The sequence below is a fragment of the Suillus fuscotomentosus genome (assembly GCF_016647785.1).
Source record: "Suillus fuscotomentosus strain FC203 chromosome Unknown F5891scaffold_153, whole genome shotgun sequence".
Taxonomy (NCBI): domain Eukaryota; kingdom Fungi; phylum Basidiomycota; class Agaricomycetes; order Boletales; family Suillaceae; genus Suillus; species Suillus fuscotomentosus.
Window position 1 is genome coordinate 76,883 of NW_024539665.1, and position 11,363 is coordinate 88,245.

The 11,363-nt window shown below is 46.7% G+C and overlaps 4 protein-coding genes across 4 annotated transcripts; 1 reads left to right on the forward strand and 3 right to left on the reverse strand.

Moving 5' to 3' along the window:
• Nucleotides 1-1,959: 1,959 nt before the first annotated feature.
• Nucleotides 1,960-3,766, reverse strand: F5891DRAFT_965264 (major facilitator superfamily domain-containing protein; the record flags this gene model as incomplete). The annotated part of the gene is made up of 7 exons (XM_041376153.1): nucleotides 1,960-2,216; nucleotides 2,269-2,812; nucleotides 2,862-3,021; nucleotides 3,073-3,207; nucleotides 3,273-3,433; nucleotides 3,488-3,553; nucleotides 3,608-3,766. 7 exons carry the CDS (start codon nucleotides 3,764-3,766, stop codon nucleotides 1,960-1,962), a joined length of 1,482 nt encoding a protein of 493 aa, XP_041217568.1.
• Nucleotides 3,767-4,385: 619 nt separating this feature from the next.
• Nucleotides 4,386-6,177, reverse strand: F5891DRAFT_1198483 (major facilitator superfamily domain-containing protein; the record flags this gene model as incomplete). The annotated part of the gene is made up of 7 exons (XM_041368642.1): nucleotides 4,386-4,627; nucleotides 4,680-5,211; nucleotides 5,265-5,424; nucleotides 5,476-5,610; nucleotides 5,670-5,830; nucleotides 5,885-5,950; nucleotides 6,010-6,177. The coding sequence occupies 7 exons, from the start codon at nucleotides 6,175-6,177 to the stop codon at nucleotides 4,386-4,388; spliced, it is 1,464 nt and encodes a 487-aa protein (XP_041217569.1).
• A 1,759-nt stretch (nucleotides 6,178-7,936) lies between these two features.
• Nucleotides 7,937-9,003, reverse strand: F5891DRAFT_965247 (DUF2407 C-terminal domain-containing protein; the record flags this gene model as incomplete). The annotated part of the gene is made up of 5 exons (XM_041376152.1): nucleotides 7,937-8,021; nucleotides 8,077-8,296; nucleotides 8,343-8,487; nucleotides 8,541-8,774; nucleotides 8,827-9,003. The coding sequence occupies 5 exons, from the start codon at nucleotides 9,001-9,003 to the stop codon at nucleotides 7,937-7,939; spliced, it is 861 nt and encodes a 286-aa protein (XP_041217570.1).
• Nucleotides 9,004-9,126: 123 nt separating this feature from the next.
• F5891DRAFT_1282790 (domain of Kin17 curved DNA-binding protein-domain-containing protein) lies at nucleotides 9,127-10,470 on the forward strand. Its single transcript, XM_041370556.1, has 3 exons — nucleotides 9,127-9,196; nucleotides 9,250-9,481; nucleotides 9,540-10,470. The coding sequence occupies exons 1-3, from the start codon at nucleotides 9,181-9,183 to the stop codon at nucleotides 10,204-10,206; spliced, it is 915 nt and encodes a 304-aa protein (XP_041217571.1). The 5' UTR covers nucleotides 9,127-9,180; the 3' UTR covers nucleotides 10,207-10,470.
• The last annotated feature ends 893 nt before the right edge of the window (nucleotides 10,471-11,363 follow it).

The window sequence follows — 11,363 nt, forward strand, 5'->3', positions numbered from 1 at the left end:
TGGATTTATAGAAAGGACGTACGGTGACCCCTGGAAGGAGGATTGACACGCTGTGAATGGCGGACAACAACAACAACAACAACAACAACAACAACGATCAGCATGGCTCGAGCTCAAAAAAGGATCAACACATTCACCCGCTGCGAATGGCAGACAACGACCTGGATCAGCATGGCTCGAGCTCAGAGGAGGTTCGACATGCTCACTTCCTGCGAATGGCGGACAACGCCTTGGATCAGCATGGTGTTTGCTCGAGTCTTGCTCGAACGAGGATCGACAGACTTACGAACTGTGAATGGTGGGCAACGACTTGATCAGCATGGCTTGAGATCGAATGAGGATCGAAGGACTCACTCTCTGTGAACGGTGGGCAATGAGTTGGATCAGCATGGCTCTTGCTCAAACAAGGATTGATGGACTCACTTCCTGCGAACAGTGGGCAACGACCTGAATCAGCATGGCCCTTGCTCGAACGAGGATTGATGGACTACCATCTGCGAACGGTGGGCAATGACTTGGATCAGCATGGCTCTTGCTCGAATGAGGATTGATGGACTCACTTCCTGCGAACAGCGGGTAACAACTTGGATCAGTGTGGCTCTTGCTCAAACAAGGACCAACACACTCACAATCCAACGACGAGCACAGAAGGACAACTATGAACTACCTAGTTTTTAGTTATGAATGTTAAGTAGAACTTTTAAAAAAACTCAAGACATACCTATCAGCTTGATGGTTGAGGCTGACAATGTTGAACATTGAGGAATGAGGGATCGACATCGGAAGTTCAAAAGTTTTCAAACCAAAGTCATGTGAGCCAAACAAATACATGCAAATGGTTCGATATCAACCAAACAATCATGTGAGCGAAACAAATATGTGCAAATGATGAACTTCAACAAAATTTTACTCAGTCATTCACCGCTTGTTCTACTAGGTGCACATGTTTTTTTTTCTCGTTTACTACTATCTTTAACCTTGCAGCATGCTACTATGATTGCCACTCGCACCCTACACTACATCCTACCCTCCATCTCATGCTTCCTGTCTCAGCCCTCCTTCCACTCTTCTGGTGCTCTCCAGTGTCCTCCACACACGTTTGAGCCATGTCAGCATTTGCTGATGTGCGCCAGGCATGTGCGCTAAACACTGGTGGCTGCTGGGATCGGGTGGGGCGTCCCATGGTTCTGGATGATTGTCACAATTTTTGGTTGAATTTGTATTTATGTAGATAGATACACTTTTTGTATATTCAAGTAATTTCTGACATTTTGTGATATTTGCATCCAACATTATCGTCTTCTAGCAATTTTATTCCTAATTCTTGTAATTAGATAGAATTATCTGAATTCGAACTTTTAGCGAAAATTATAACATTTTTTCCCTGGGAGGGTTTTCCTGATGCTGCTGGCACACTCACCATATAAAAGCAGCCAGCCGCCGTCGAAACATCTCAGATTCATAAACTGAATACTGAGATGTGAGTGTTCTAATGTGACGTTTGAGTACGAGTACTAACGTACAATATAGTGTACCTGTCTAAGTAAAAACATTCATCAATAAAGAGATTTGTAAACCAAATACTGAGATCGTACCTGTCTAGCCTCGCGTGACCACCTCGCTATACTCACAATAGCACTATCACCCAGAGGATCTCAGGCTTATGGCTAGCTAACATTCACAATCTTAAGGCCTGCACCCATGCGAGGTAAGATTAAATGCAGGAGACATAAACCAAAAGCGACGGTAAACGATTGGACTCATCACCTATGATACATAATTATCGGAAAATTCTATAGGTTCCTTGCAATGTTTGCAAATCGAGACAATATTTAGCCGTAAGTATTGGCCCATCTGCTGTGCGATGCAATTCACTTGTAAGGGTATAGGTTACATAGTAGAATTTTGCCAGTCCTGCCTCCTACACTAGATCATAATGTACAGTCATTCGCGATAATATTATTGGGAATCTTCCCATACATTAAGATCACGGGGAAGTAATAGAGCAGTACCTACAGCGAGAAATGCAATTGCGATAAAGAAGTAGTATATCGACCACGCATCATGCCCCTCCTGCAATGAATAAGAGAAGACTGAAGCTGCAGATGCCGGGCCAACGATCCTTCCTACTGCGACAGCCATCATGACGATTCCATTTGTTGTTCCGAGCGAGGCGCGATTGGGAGCAGCTGCTCTGATGAATAATGCTATGCAGGCTATGAGATCTTCTCAGTTCAACAGAACGCAGGAAGTGCTGGATTAACATACGGAAGCACATGAGCAGGCTAGTCTTCAGCGTAAGCTGAACGGCAACACACAGCCACACAGCCATACCTATTCCATAGGCTCGAGCCAGAGCATTGGCCACTGGAAATAAGATGACGATGGGTATGCCGGAGCTAACACCGGTGATAAAGATAGCTTTTGCACCGAAGTGATCATGCAAACGAGCGTAGAAAAGCAGCTGAAATATTCCATGTATGACACCTGATGCCGCAAGTAAAGTGCCGATGCGAGGAGGGTCAAGGGAAAGACCACCAAGTTCAATTGGTGTCGCATAGAAAACAGGTAAGACCGAATTGAACCCTGTTTGGAACAGGGCCATGGTGGTATAACTCGCTGTTACACTCAACACCTTCGAGGTTAGCAAAGCGCGCAATGGAAGCGGCTTTGGTTGAAATTTTCCAGGACTCCCTTCCCCTGGATCAACTATAATGTTGCTCGATGGCTGGCGAGGCTTCGAGTATGACTGTCCGAAGAATCCTTTTTTGATTAGCTCCCAGAGCGATGTTTTGCCAGTGGTAGAGACGCTCTTGTAACCACACTTAGTGTGATCCAAAGATGAGTTTTCAGGTGCTCACCTCTTTAAGACATATATACGTGACTAGCCAAATTATAGATATGAAAAATGCTGAGATAGAGCATGGCAGGAGATATGGGTAGGTTTTCAGGAGTTCTGATCGCCCGAAGATGTCAGGGAATCTGTCTGCAGGTTGGGAGAGCGACCCCCCAATGAGTGGTCTAGTAGATGACGTAAATCTTAGTGAGAGCTAAAGTGTACCGAATGCCTACCCAACTGTATTTCCGATCATCAATGAAACTGGTATATAACTGTATGCCTTGGGCATATTGGTTGTGTCAGTGATGTCCATCAGCATGCTCTTGACTATACTATCGCTCGCATCAAATGCTCCGCAGACAATACGACTGGTCAAGAATGTCAGGAATTGATGGTCACAGCTACTATTTGACATTTAACTGGACACGCTGACCTGACCACCAGACCAAAGAAGGTCTTCGACAGCCCAAACGAAAGCATCGAAATAACAATTGCTGATAGAGCTGTCAGTATTACAGGCTTCCGCCCGATGTGGTCGGAAAGTTGACTCCAATGAAAGATGGTCAGGGTATGAGCTGCATAGTACGATGATTGCTGGAGAGTATAGTATCATGGACGAACGAAAGGGTAAAAACGATGAATGCTTACAAGGATGCCGGCATAGTGACCAACCTGGGATTCGTCTCCGTGAGTGACTCCGATGTCTCTAATGAGCTTGACAAAGTCCAGTTGTGGTCAGATAAGTCCAAGCAAACAGGATATTCTCACTTGGGGAATAAACGGGATAAGGGTCCGAGAAGAAAGAAAGTCTGGCATCTCCAAGAGCAGTAGAATCCAAAATTGATCCCAGGGAAGAGGTATCTTGGCCGTTGGCTGCTTTGGTCGTTGCAGAAGAGGTGTCTCCTCGTCATTCTGCGGCGCAATCATGGTGGTGCGAGGGAATGACGTGGATGAAAGATGCAGCTTGTTATACTATGTGAAGTCATTCCAATGAGGCGGTTGCTGACCGGCTTGTTGGCTAGCTAATCGATAAGGCCTAATGGCCATTGGCAGTCCACAAGAACCTGCTTTTGCTGATCAGTTGACATAAAATCAGTCACACGGCACTTCCCTATTATGTAGCACTCCGGGTATAGCCGCCACTGGCCAGGGGTTCGCCGGTGACTGTCACCTAGAGGATCTCGTTGGCTGACTGACTACTTATGGTCTGTCTAGTCTGGGTGCACTGTACACAAGTGAAGCAAGCTAACGCAACGTTAACGGGGAGTTGGGCTTATTAGATGAGAAGTCGTTCCACGAAGTCGGCGGTCGCTGCTAGCTCGTCGATAAGGAGTACGGCAGTTTACAGAACAAGCTCAAAGTTATAGGCTATGTAGCAGAAACGTAAAAGTAAGTACCTCCTATTACGCACGTTGCCCCGTATACTTGCCTTCCAATTTGTGCATCTGCGATGCAAGATTATTTTATGTAAGGGACTTGCAAGGGTATAGGTTAGTACAGACCATAATGCACACGGTCATTCGCAATAATATTATTGGGAATCTTCTCATACATTAGGATAACGGGGAAGCAATAGAGCAGTACCTACAGCGAGAAATACAATCGCGATCAAAAAGTAATATATCAACCACGCATCATGCCCTTCCTGCAGTGAATAAGAGAATATTGAAGCCGCAGACGCCGGGCCAACGATCCTTCCTACTGCGAGAGCCACCTGCGCGATTCCAGTGGTTGCTCCGAGCGAGGCGCGATTGGGAGCAGCTGCTCTGATAAATAATATCATGGAGGCTATGAGTTGTTCTCAGTTCAACAGAACGCAGGAAGTGCTGAATTAACATACGGAAGCACATGATCAAGCTAGTTTTCAGCGTAAGCTGGACGGCAACACACAGCCACACCGCCATACCTATTCCATAGGCTCGAGCCAGAGCATTGATCACTGGAAATAAAATGACGATGGGTATGCCGGAGCTAATGCCGGTGATGTAGATAACTCTTGCACCGAAGCGATCGTGTAAGCGAGCGTAGAAAAGTAGCTGGAATATGCCTTGTATGATACCTGATGCCGCAAGTAAAGCACCGATGCGAGGAGGGTCAAGGGAAAGACCACCAAGTTCAATTGGTGTCGCATAGAAAACAGGTAAGACTGAACTGAACGCCATGTGAAACAGGCCCATGGTGGTATAACTCGCTGTCACACTCAACACTTTCGAGGTTAGCAAGGCGCGAAGCGGAAGCGGCTTTGATTGGACTTCTCCAGGATTCGCAGGATCAAATGTAACATTGCACGATGACTGGCGAGGCTTTGAGCGTGACTGTCCAAAAAATCCCCCCTTAATTAGCTCCCAAAGTGGTGTCCTGGTAGAAACGCTCTTGCAACCGCACTTAGCGTGATCCAGAGATAGATTTTCAGCATCGCGCTCACCTCATTGAGACAAATATACGCGACTAGCCAAATTATCGATATGAAAAATGCCGAGATAGAGCATGGCAGGAGATATGGGTAGGTTTTCAGAAGTTCTGATCGGCCAAAGATGTTGGGGAATCTGTCTGCTGGTTGGGAAAGCAATCCCCCAATGAGTGGTCTAGTAGATGCCGTGAACCTTAGCGCGAGGAAAAATGTACTGTATGCCTACCCAACTGTGGTCGCGATCATCACTGGAATTGGCGTATAACCGTATGCCTTGGGCATATTGGTTGTGTCAGTAATGTCCATCACCAAGGTCTTGAGAACAGCACCGCTCGAATCAAATGCTCCGCAGATAACACGACTATGGTCAAGTAATTGACAATCACAACTACTATTCGATATTCAACTGAATACACTGACTTTGCTACCAGACCAAGGAAGGTCTTCGACAACCCAAATGAAAACATCGAGACAGAAATTGCTGATAGAGCTGTCAGCATTACAGGCTTCCGCCCGATGTGGTCGGACAGTCGACTCCAATGAAAAATAGTCAGGGTATGAGCTGCAGAGGATGATGATCCCTCGAGAGAATATCAGCCACGAATAAGGTGGAGGAGCGATGAAGACATGCTTACAAGGATGCCGACATAATAACCAACCTGGGATTCGTCTCCGTGAGTGACTCCAATATCCCTAATGAGCTTGACAAAGTTTCAGCTGTGATCGGATATAAGTCCACCGAAGGGAATATACTACTCACTTGGGGAATAAACGGGGCAAGGGTCCGAGCAGAAAGAAAATCTGGTATCTCCAGGAGCAGTAGAAGCCAAAATTGATCCCAGGGAAGAGGTGTCTTAGCCTTTGGCTGCTCTGGTGAGTCTGGTCGTTGCAGAAAAGGTGTTTCCTCGTCATCCTGCGGTGGAATCATGGTGGTATGAGAGGACGACAGAGATGAAAGACGTATCATGCTACGTGAATCCATTTCAACGTGGTTGTTGACCGACTTGTTGGCTAGCCAATCGATGATTAGGCCTACAACGGCAATTAGTGTTGCTGTCGAATCGAGGTGACCTCGAGGTGAGTTCGATTCCGTTCGAAAATGAGGCAGTTCGATACAACTCGATTCGTTTACACCTCGTTGTAACAAGCATCAAATCAGGAACGAACTGCCGCCGGAATGAGATGCTAAATCTGGCCTGTGACTTGGTGATTCGTTAGAGTAGTACTCCAGCAACCTCACATCTCTAGCATTTCAAATTCCTCAACATCTACTCCTCCGTTACCCATCCTCAAACCTTTTGTTCTAAAACATAATTATACGTATCTTCATCGGACCGCAGTACTACTTTTAGCGCCGGAGGACAGGCGCCTGCAATACTGTACAAATGTTGAGCAATCCTCAAGCGTGATTAGGCAACGGGTGTCGTATTCGAAATTCGTGCATCATACTGTGAGTTTAGTATTATATTCACAAAACATGAGTTTTCGCTAGTGGAACAGTTTTGCAGCTTCTGCTATCCCTTCGGCATCTGAGCGCCAGCATGTACTGCTACTAGCACCGTCTCCCGTGCAGCTCCGAGTCAGGCTCAAGCTCACGCAGTTTCTCGCCTGTCAAGTATTAACATCACAATTCGACGCTCAGCATCAGTCACACACGCGCACATGACTTCAAGGCAAAACCAGCCTTCGATCGAAGAACTCACTGCACAGCGTGCTAAGGCACTTGAAGAGGACCGAAAAGATGCTCTGCGTGAGCTTGAACATTATCAGCGTGAACCAGTCACGTTCAATGCGGGCGAGCGCGTGACTGATCTCGTTCGCTTCTGGGAGGTGAGCTCGACTTTTCCTTCACCTAAGGAAGGCGCTAATCACCTGAGGAGCCGAAAAATCGGCCACTCTTGAAGTCGTAGATGAAAAAACGACCCAGACTATTGCGTCATTGTTATGACAGTAGGCGTTGACTGTCCTGTCAAGAAAATGGGATGCACGAAAACCCTTGTTACTCATGTTGCTCAGAAGGTGGGCCTCGTCGAACGCTATGACAAGTTTTTGGGCGTCGTCCTGGGAAAATACATGTGGCGTTTTCAGCACCCAATTTCGGCGTCTTGATCTTTGAATCTGTCCATGCTCGGCGTGAGCTAAGTTGGCTGGCATATGCAGACGCCAAATGCATTAGCATCATGCAAGTCAATATTTCGTGTGTGCGATTTGGAGGGCATCACGCGTAGAATGTACCCACGTACCCCAGCATCTATATCTGCACGGTCTTCGTAAGAACCAGAAAGAGATGTCTTTCGAGAAGAGTCACGCACCATTATGTCAAGTCTGATCCCCAGTAACTTGTGTGCACCAAAAGCATGCTCTTCACAAGCCAAACCATGACTTATGCTATCGATGTTGTTCCATTGCAAGAAATTTAAATAGACACTTGTCTATTCTCGGAACCAAATATGATATTGGGTGAGGAGCCAAGGAAACCGAGTCGTCACTCAGCGTCTGGCAACCGCCTGAGAATAATCCACTGATAAATTATGACATCAATAGGAATGTTGTACCACGTTTGCAGTGTATGGGTAATTGCAATGCAGCCTAACTCTGTGGAGAAGCTCCATATTAGTACATTCTAATCGATTTGGGTGTCTTCGGGGACCCACTGCAAGTTCCAATGATAATAATTCCATGTACACCTACGATGTGTCCAGCAAATATCTCCACATCCCGAAGAGCAAATTTACTAAAAATCCAAAAACAATTCCTACTTGTGTGCGCCGTCTAGTGTACCGGTCAGTATATGATTACGGGAATTCATAAATAGAAAAAGACTGACGAAAATATGACACTCTCCCCACTCTCGTGCTCACCCTCTTCCCAAAAAACTGCGGCTTTCGTTTCACGTAAGAAGAAAAATGGTATGATCGGGAAGAAAAACCCAATGACAATCCCGCGGAGAATGAGACTTTGTGAGGAAGCAGAAGAAAGGGAGGCTGTGTTGACGTTATCCATGGAGTCTATCCATTGTTCTTCGAGAGCTCGCGCATGTTCATCATCTGCAGTATGGTAAGCATATTTTCTGGTAAATTTAAGAGGACATACAGTCTTCTTCGTTCTCAAACTCAATGTCAAGATAATTTGATGACGATTGACTATGAAACTGCCGCCTGAAATTTGCAATGTCATCTTCAGAGAATCCTGCAGCAGCAAGCCTGTCAAATCCCCTCAGTGGTTGCAATTGAGCAACCTATGCGAAAAGCAATAAGCGAACACGAATCATTATATTCATCAGCCACGCACTTGTGGTTTCTCCTCTTCGCTCTCTCCAGGCTCGATCACGGGGCCAACAGAACAATGCAACCACGTCACCAGTTGATCATCCTTTAAAAGCTCTTCAGAACGGGAAGTGGCACGGACTTGTCGCTCCTCGAGGGTTGTCAGCCATTCGTGAAGGAATGTTCCGTCCGTCAGCAGGCGCCCAGCATGTATGAGACGAAGCCGACGGTCTTTCAGTTGGGGGAGACCATTGACTATCTGTATTTATATGCACATAAGTCAAGTACCAATTATACTTTCAACCACGCACATTAGCTTTAACATCCCTGACTGTGTCCTTCAGACTGACGGTGAGTTTAAAGTCGGGGATACCCTCAGTAAACCGGATCGTAAGGTCTCTGGAATCATCTGGCGGTGTCGAGGATGAGGGCTGCTCAAGGGGCGGGTCTATTTCACGCTGCTTCCCTTTGGCTTTCTCGCTGAGCATAGTCCCTACGCTTGTTGTAGTCCTTCGTCCAATCTGAAAGCAGTTGAAAGCGCTGTCATTGCACAGCTATAGGTCACGTGAGTATCAGACGTATAACATTCCAGATGACTAAGCTCTCCTTCAAGAGACTCCACTACCTACCTCAATCTTATCCGGACCTCCTGTTTATTGCCCAACATGCCGCGTGCAGAAGGTCAGTCAGACTAACATTTATGAGCATGAATCTCGCTAATGTTCAACGTACAGTCGGAACTCCAAAGTATCTCGCCAATAAGATGAAATCCAAGGGCCTACAGCGCCTGCGGTGGTACTGCCAAGTCTGTGAGAAGCAGTGTCGAGATGAGAACGGCTTCAAGTGCCATGCTCAGTCAGAAGCCCATCTTCGCCAGATGCTTGTCGTCGGCGAGAATGCCGGGCGGCATATCGCTGATTTCTCGAGCCAGTTCCAGCATGATTTCGTCCAACTTCTCAGCAGACGGTGCGTAGCTCTCTTTCAAACTGATACCAATTTCTAAACTTTGTTTGTCGCTCGTTAGATATAACACGAAACGGGTGCGCATCAATCAGGTCTACCAAGAATTCATTCAAGACAAGAACCACCTTCACATGAACGCCACCCGTTGGGTGACCCTCACCGAGTTCGCCAAACATCTGGGACGCTCAGGTATTGCACGCGTGGATGAGACCGAAAAAGGATGGTTTATTGCGTGGATCGACAGCAGCCCGAAAGCTCTCGCAAAGCAAGAAGCCTCTATCAAAAAGGATCGAGCTACGCGGGACGATGAACAGCGGGAGCGTACTCTGATTGCAGAGCAGATTGAGAGAGCAAAGTTGGAGAAAGAGGCGAGTGGTGAGGAAAGTGCGAGCCTTCCCGTTGAGGAGGGCCTCAAGAGAGAAGAGGGCGCGGAGAAGGTTGTTCTATCATTATCTGCAAAGCCAGTGGCTACATCGGATACAACGGCCAAAGTTGCTCTGACAGGGCTGAAGCTGACTGCCATAAAGCCCGGGGCGAATCCTCTCAAAGTTAATCCGTTGAAGCGGCCTAACGTGTTCAAGTCTGCCGCGCCTGCCAAGTCTGAGAGCTCAGAGGGTGGCGGTGGAAATGATAGGAAACGACCTGCGCCGATGTCAGCTGCAGAACGGCTTATCATAGAGGAGCAAGAGCGTAAGCGCCGGCGGATGGATAGAGAAAGTGTAGTCTAAGTTTCAGTTGCGTACTGTATCATTTTACTGTATTCTTATTACATTTTTCAGCTATTGCGGAAATATTTCAGCCTCAAGTATTGCTATATGACTGGCACAACACGAAAGGAAGCTAGAATGCACAGCTACTTAGACTGCGACCGCAGTGTGTCGATGGATGCGTGTCACGATTTGTCATGTATACACCCCTGGCAGCTCCCATCAAACGAGGAATGTTACAGATCAACCCTACACATGATCCAATATGACGGTCGTATACGATGGTAATCACCGAATTTGGAACTACTTGGTTGTGGTCTCCTCCACAACTTCATACCACCCATTTGAGAATTCGTACCAATCCTGCCGGCATGTACGACCTGCCAGGCTATACCGTCGCGAGAAATTCTTTCACTGCTTTCAGATCAGCAGGGGATGAATCAGTGTCCACCGATGTCAACATGCAAGGCCTCGGACTGCACGGGATGCGAGGACAACATGGTAAGTGTTTCATCATCAAGCACTAGTAGCTCTGTCACATCTGACGGGTACGCGATAGTTTTAAATAATGCATTGCGAAGGTCACCAGGCTGCCGATATCTATAGTAGTACTGAGCTCTATAATCACGAGGTTTGTCGGTGCGACACCAGTTCTGGCTACGCTGTCGCAAGTCTCTTGCATACTATCTAGTATAATGTGCTGCAGTGGGAGAACATGGAGAAGTCTTCTATGGGAAGAAAGTATGGGTGACTGATTCTCATTGTATTTCAATATCGGCCATCAAGGACCGGGTTGGTTGCTAGTCGTTCCGGATAATTTCCCCTTATTAGTAATTACCACTTGATTCAAGCGCAGATACTTCGTTCCAGTAGTGATACAACAAGAAATAGGTTTGCCTGGACCTTTTAAATATGCTTCGAAACCCTAAATGCTAAATAAATACCACGATGGATCCTCCATCGAATTTCTTCTCCCTGTAGACCACTCGGCAAGCATTTCCCTACACAGTACTGCTAGTTGATACATGTATATGTTCCTGGAAAACAATAGAATTCATGCTAGTTTCTGCATCGGAGTATGCCACGAGTTTGGCGTGGTATTCTCGAACGCTCAGGATGAGGCGTGGTCCCAGCACAAACATCTGCACAACCGATAAAATTTGGAAAGCACCATCGAG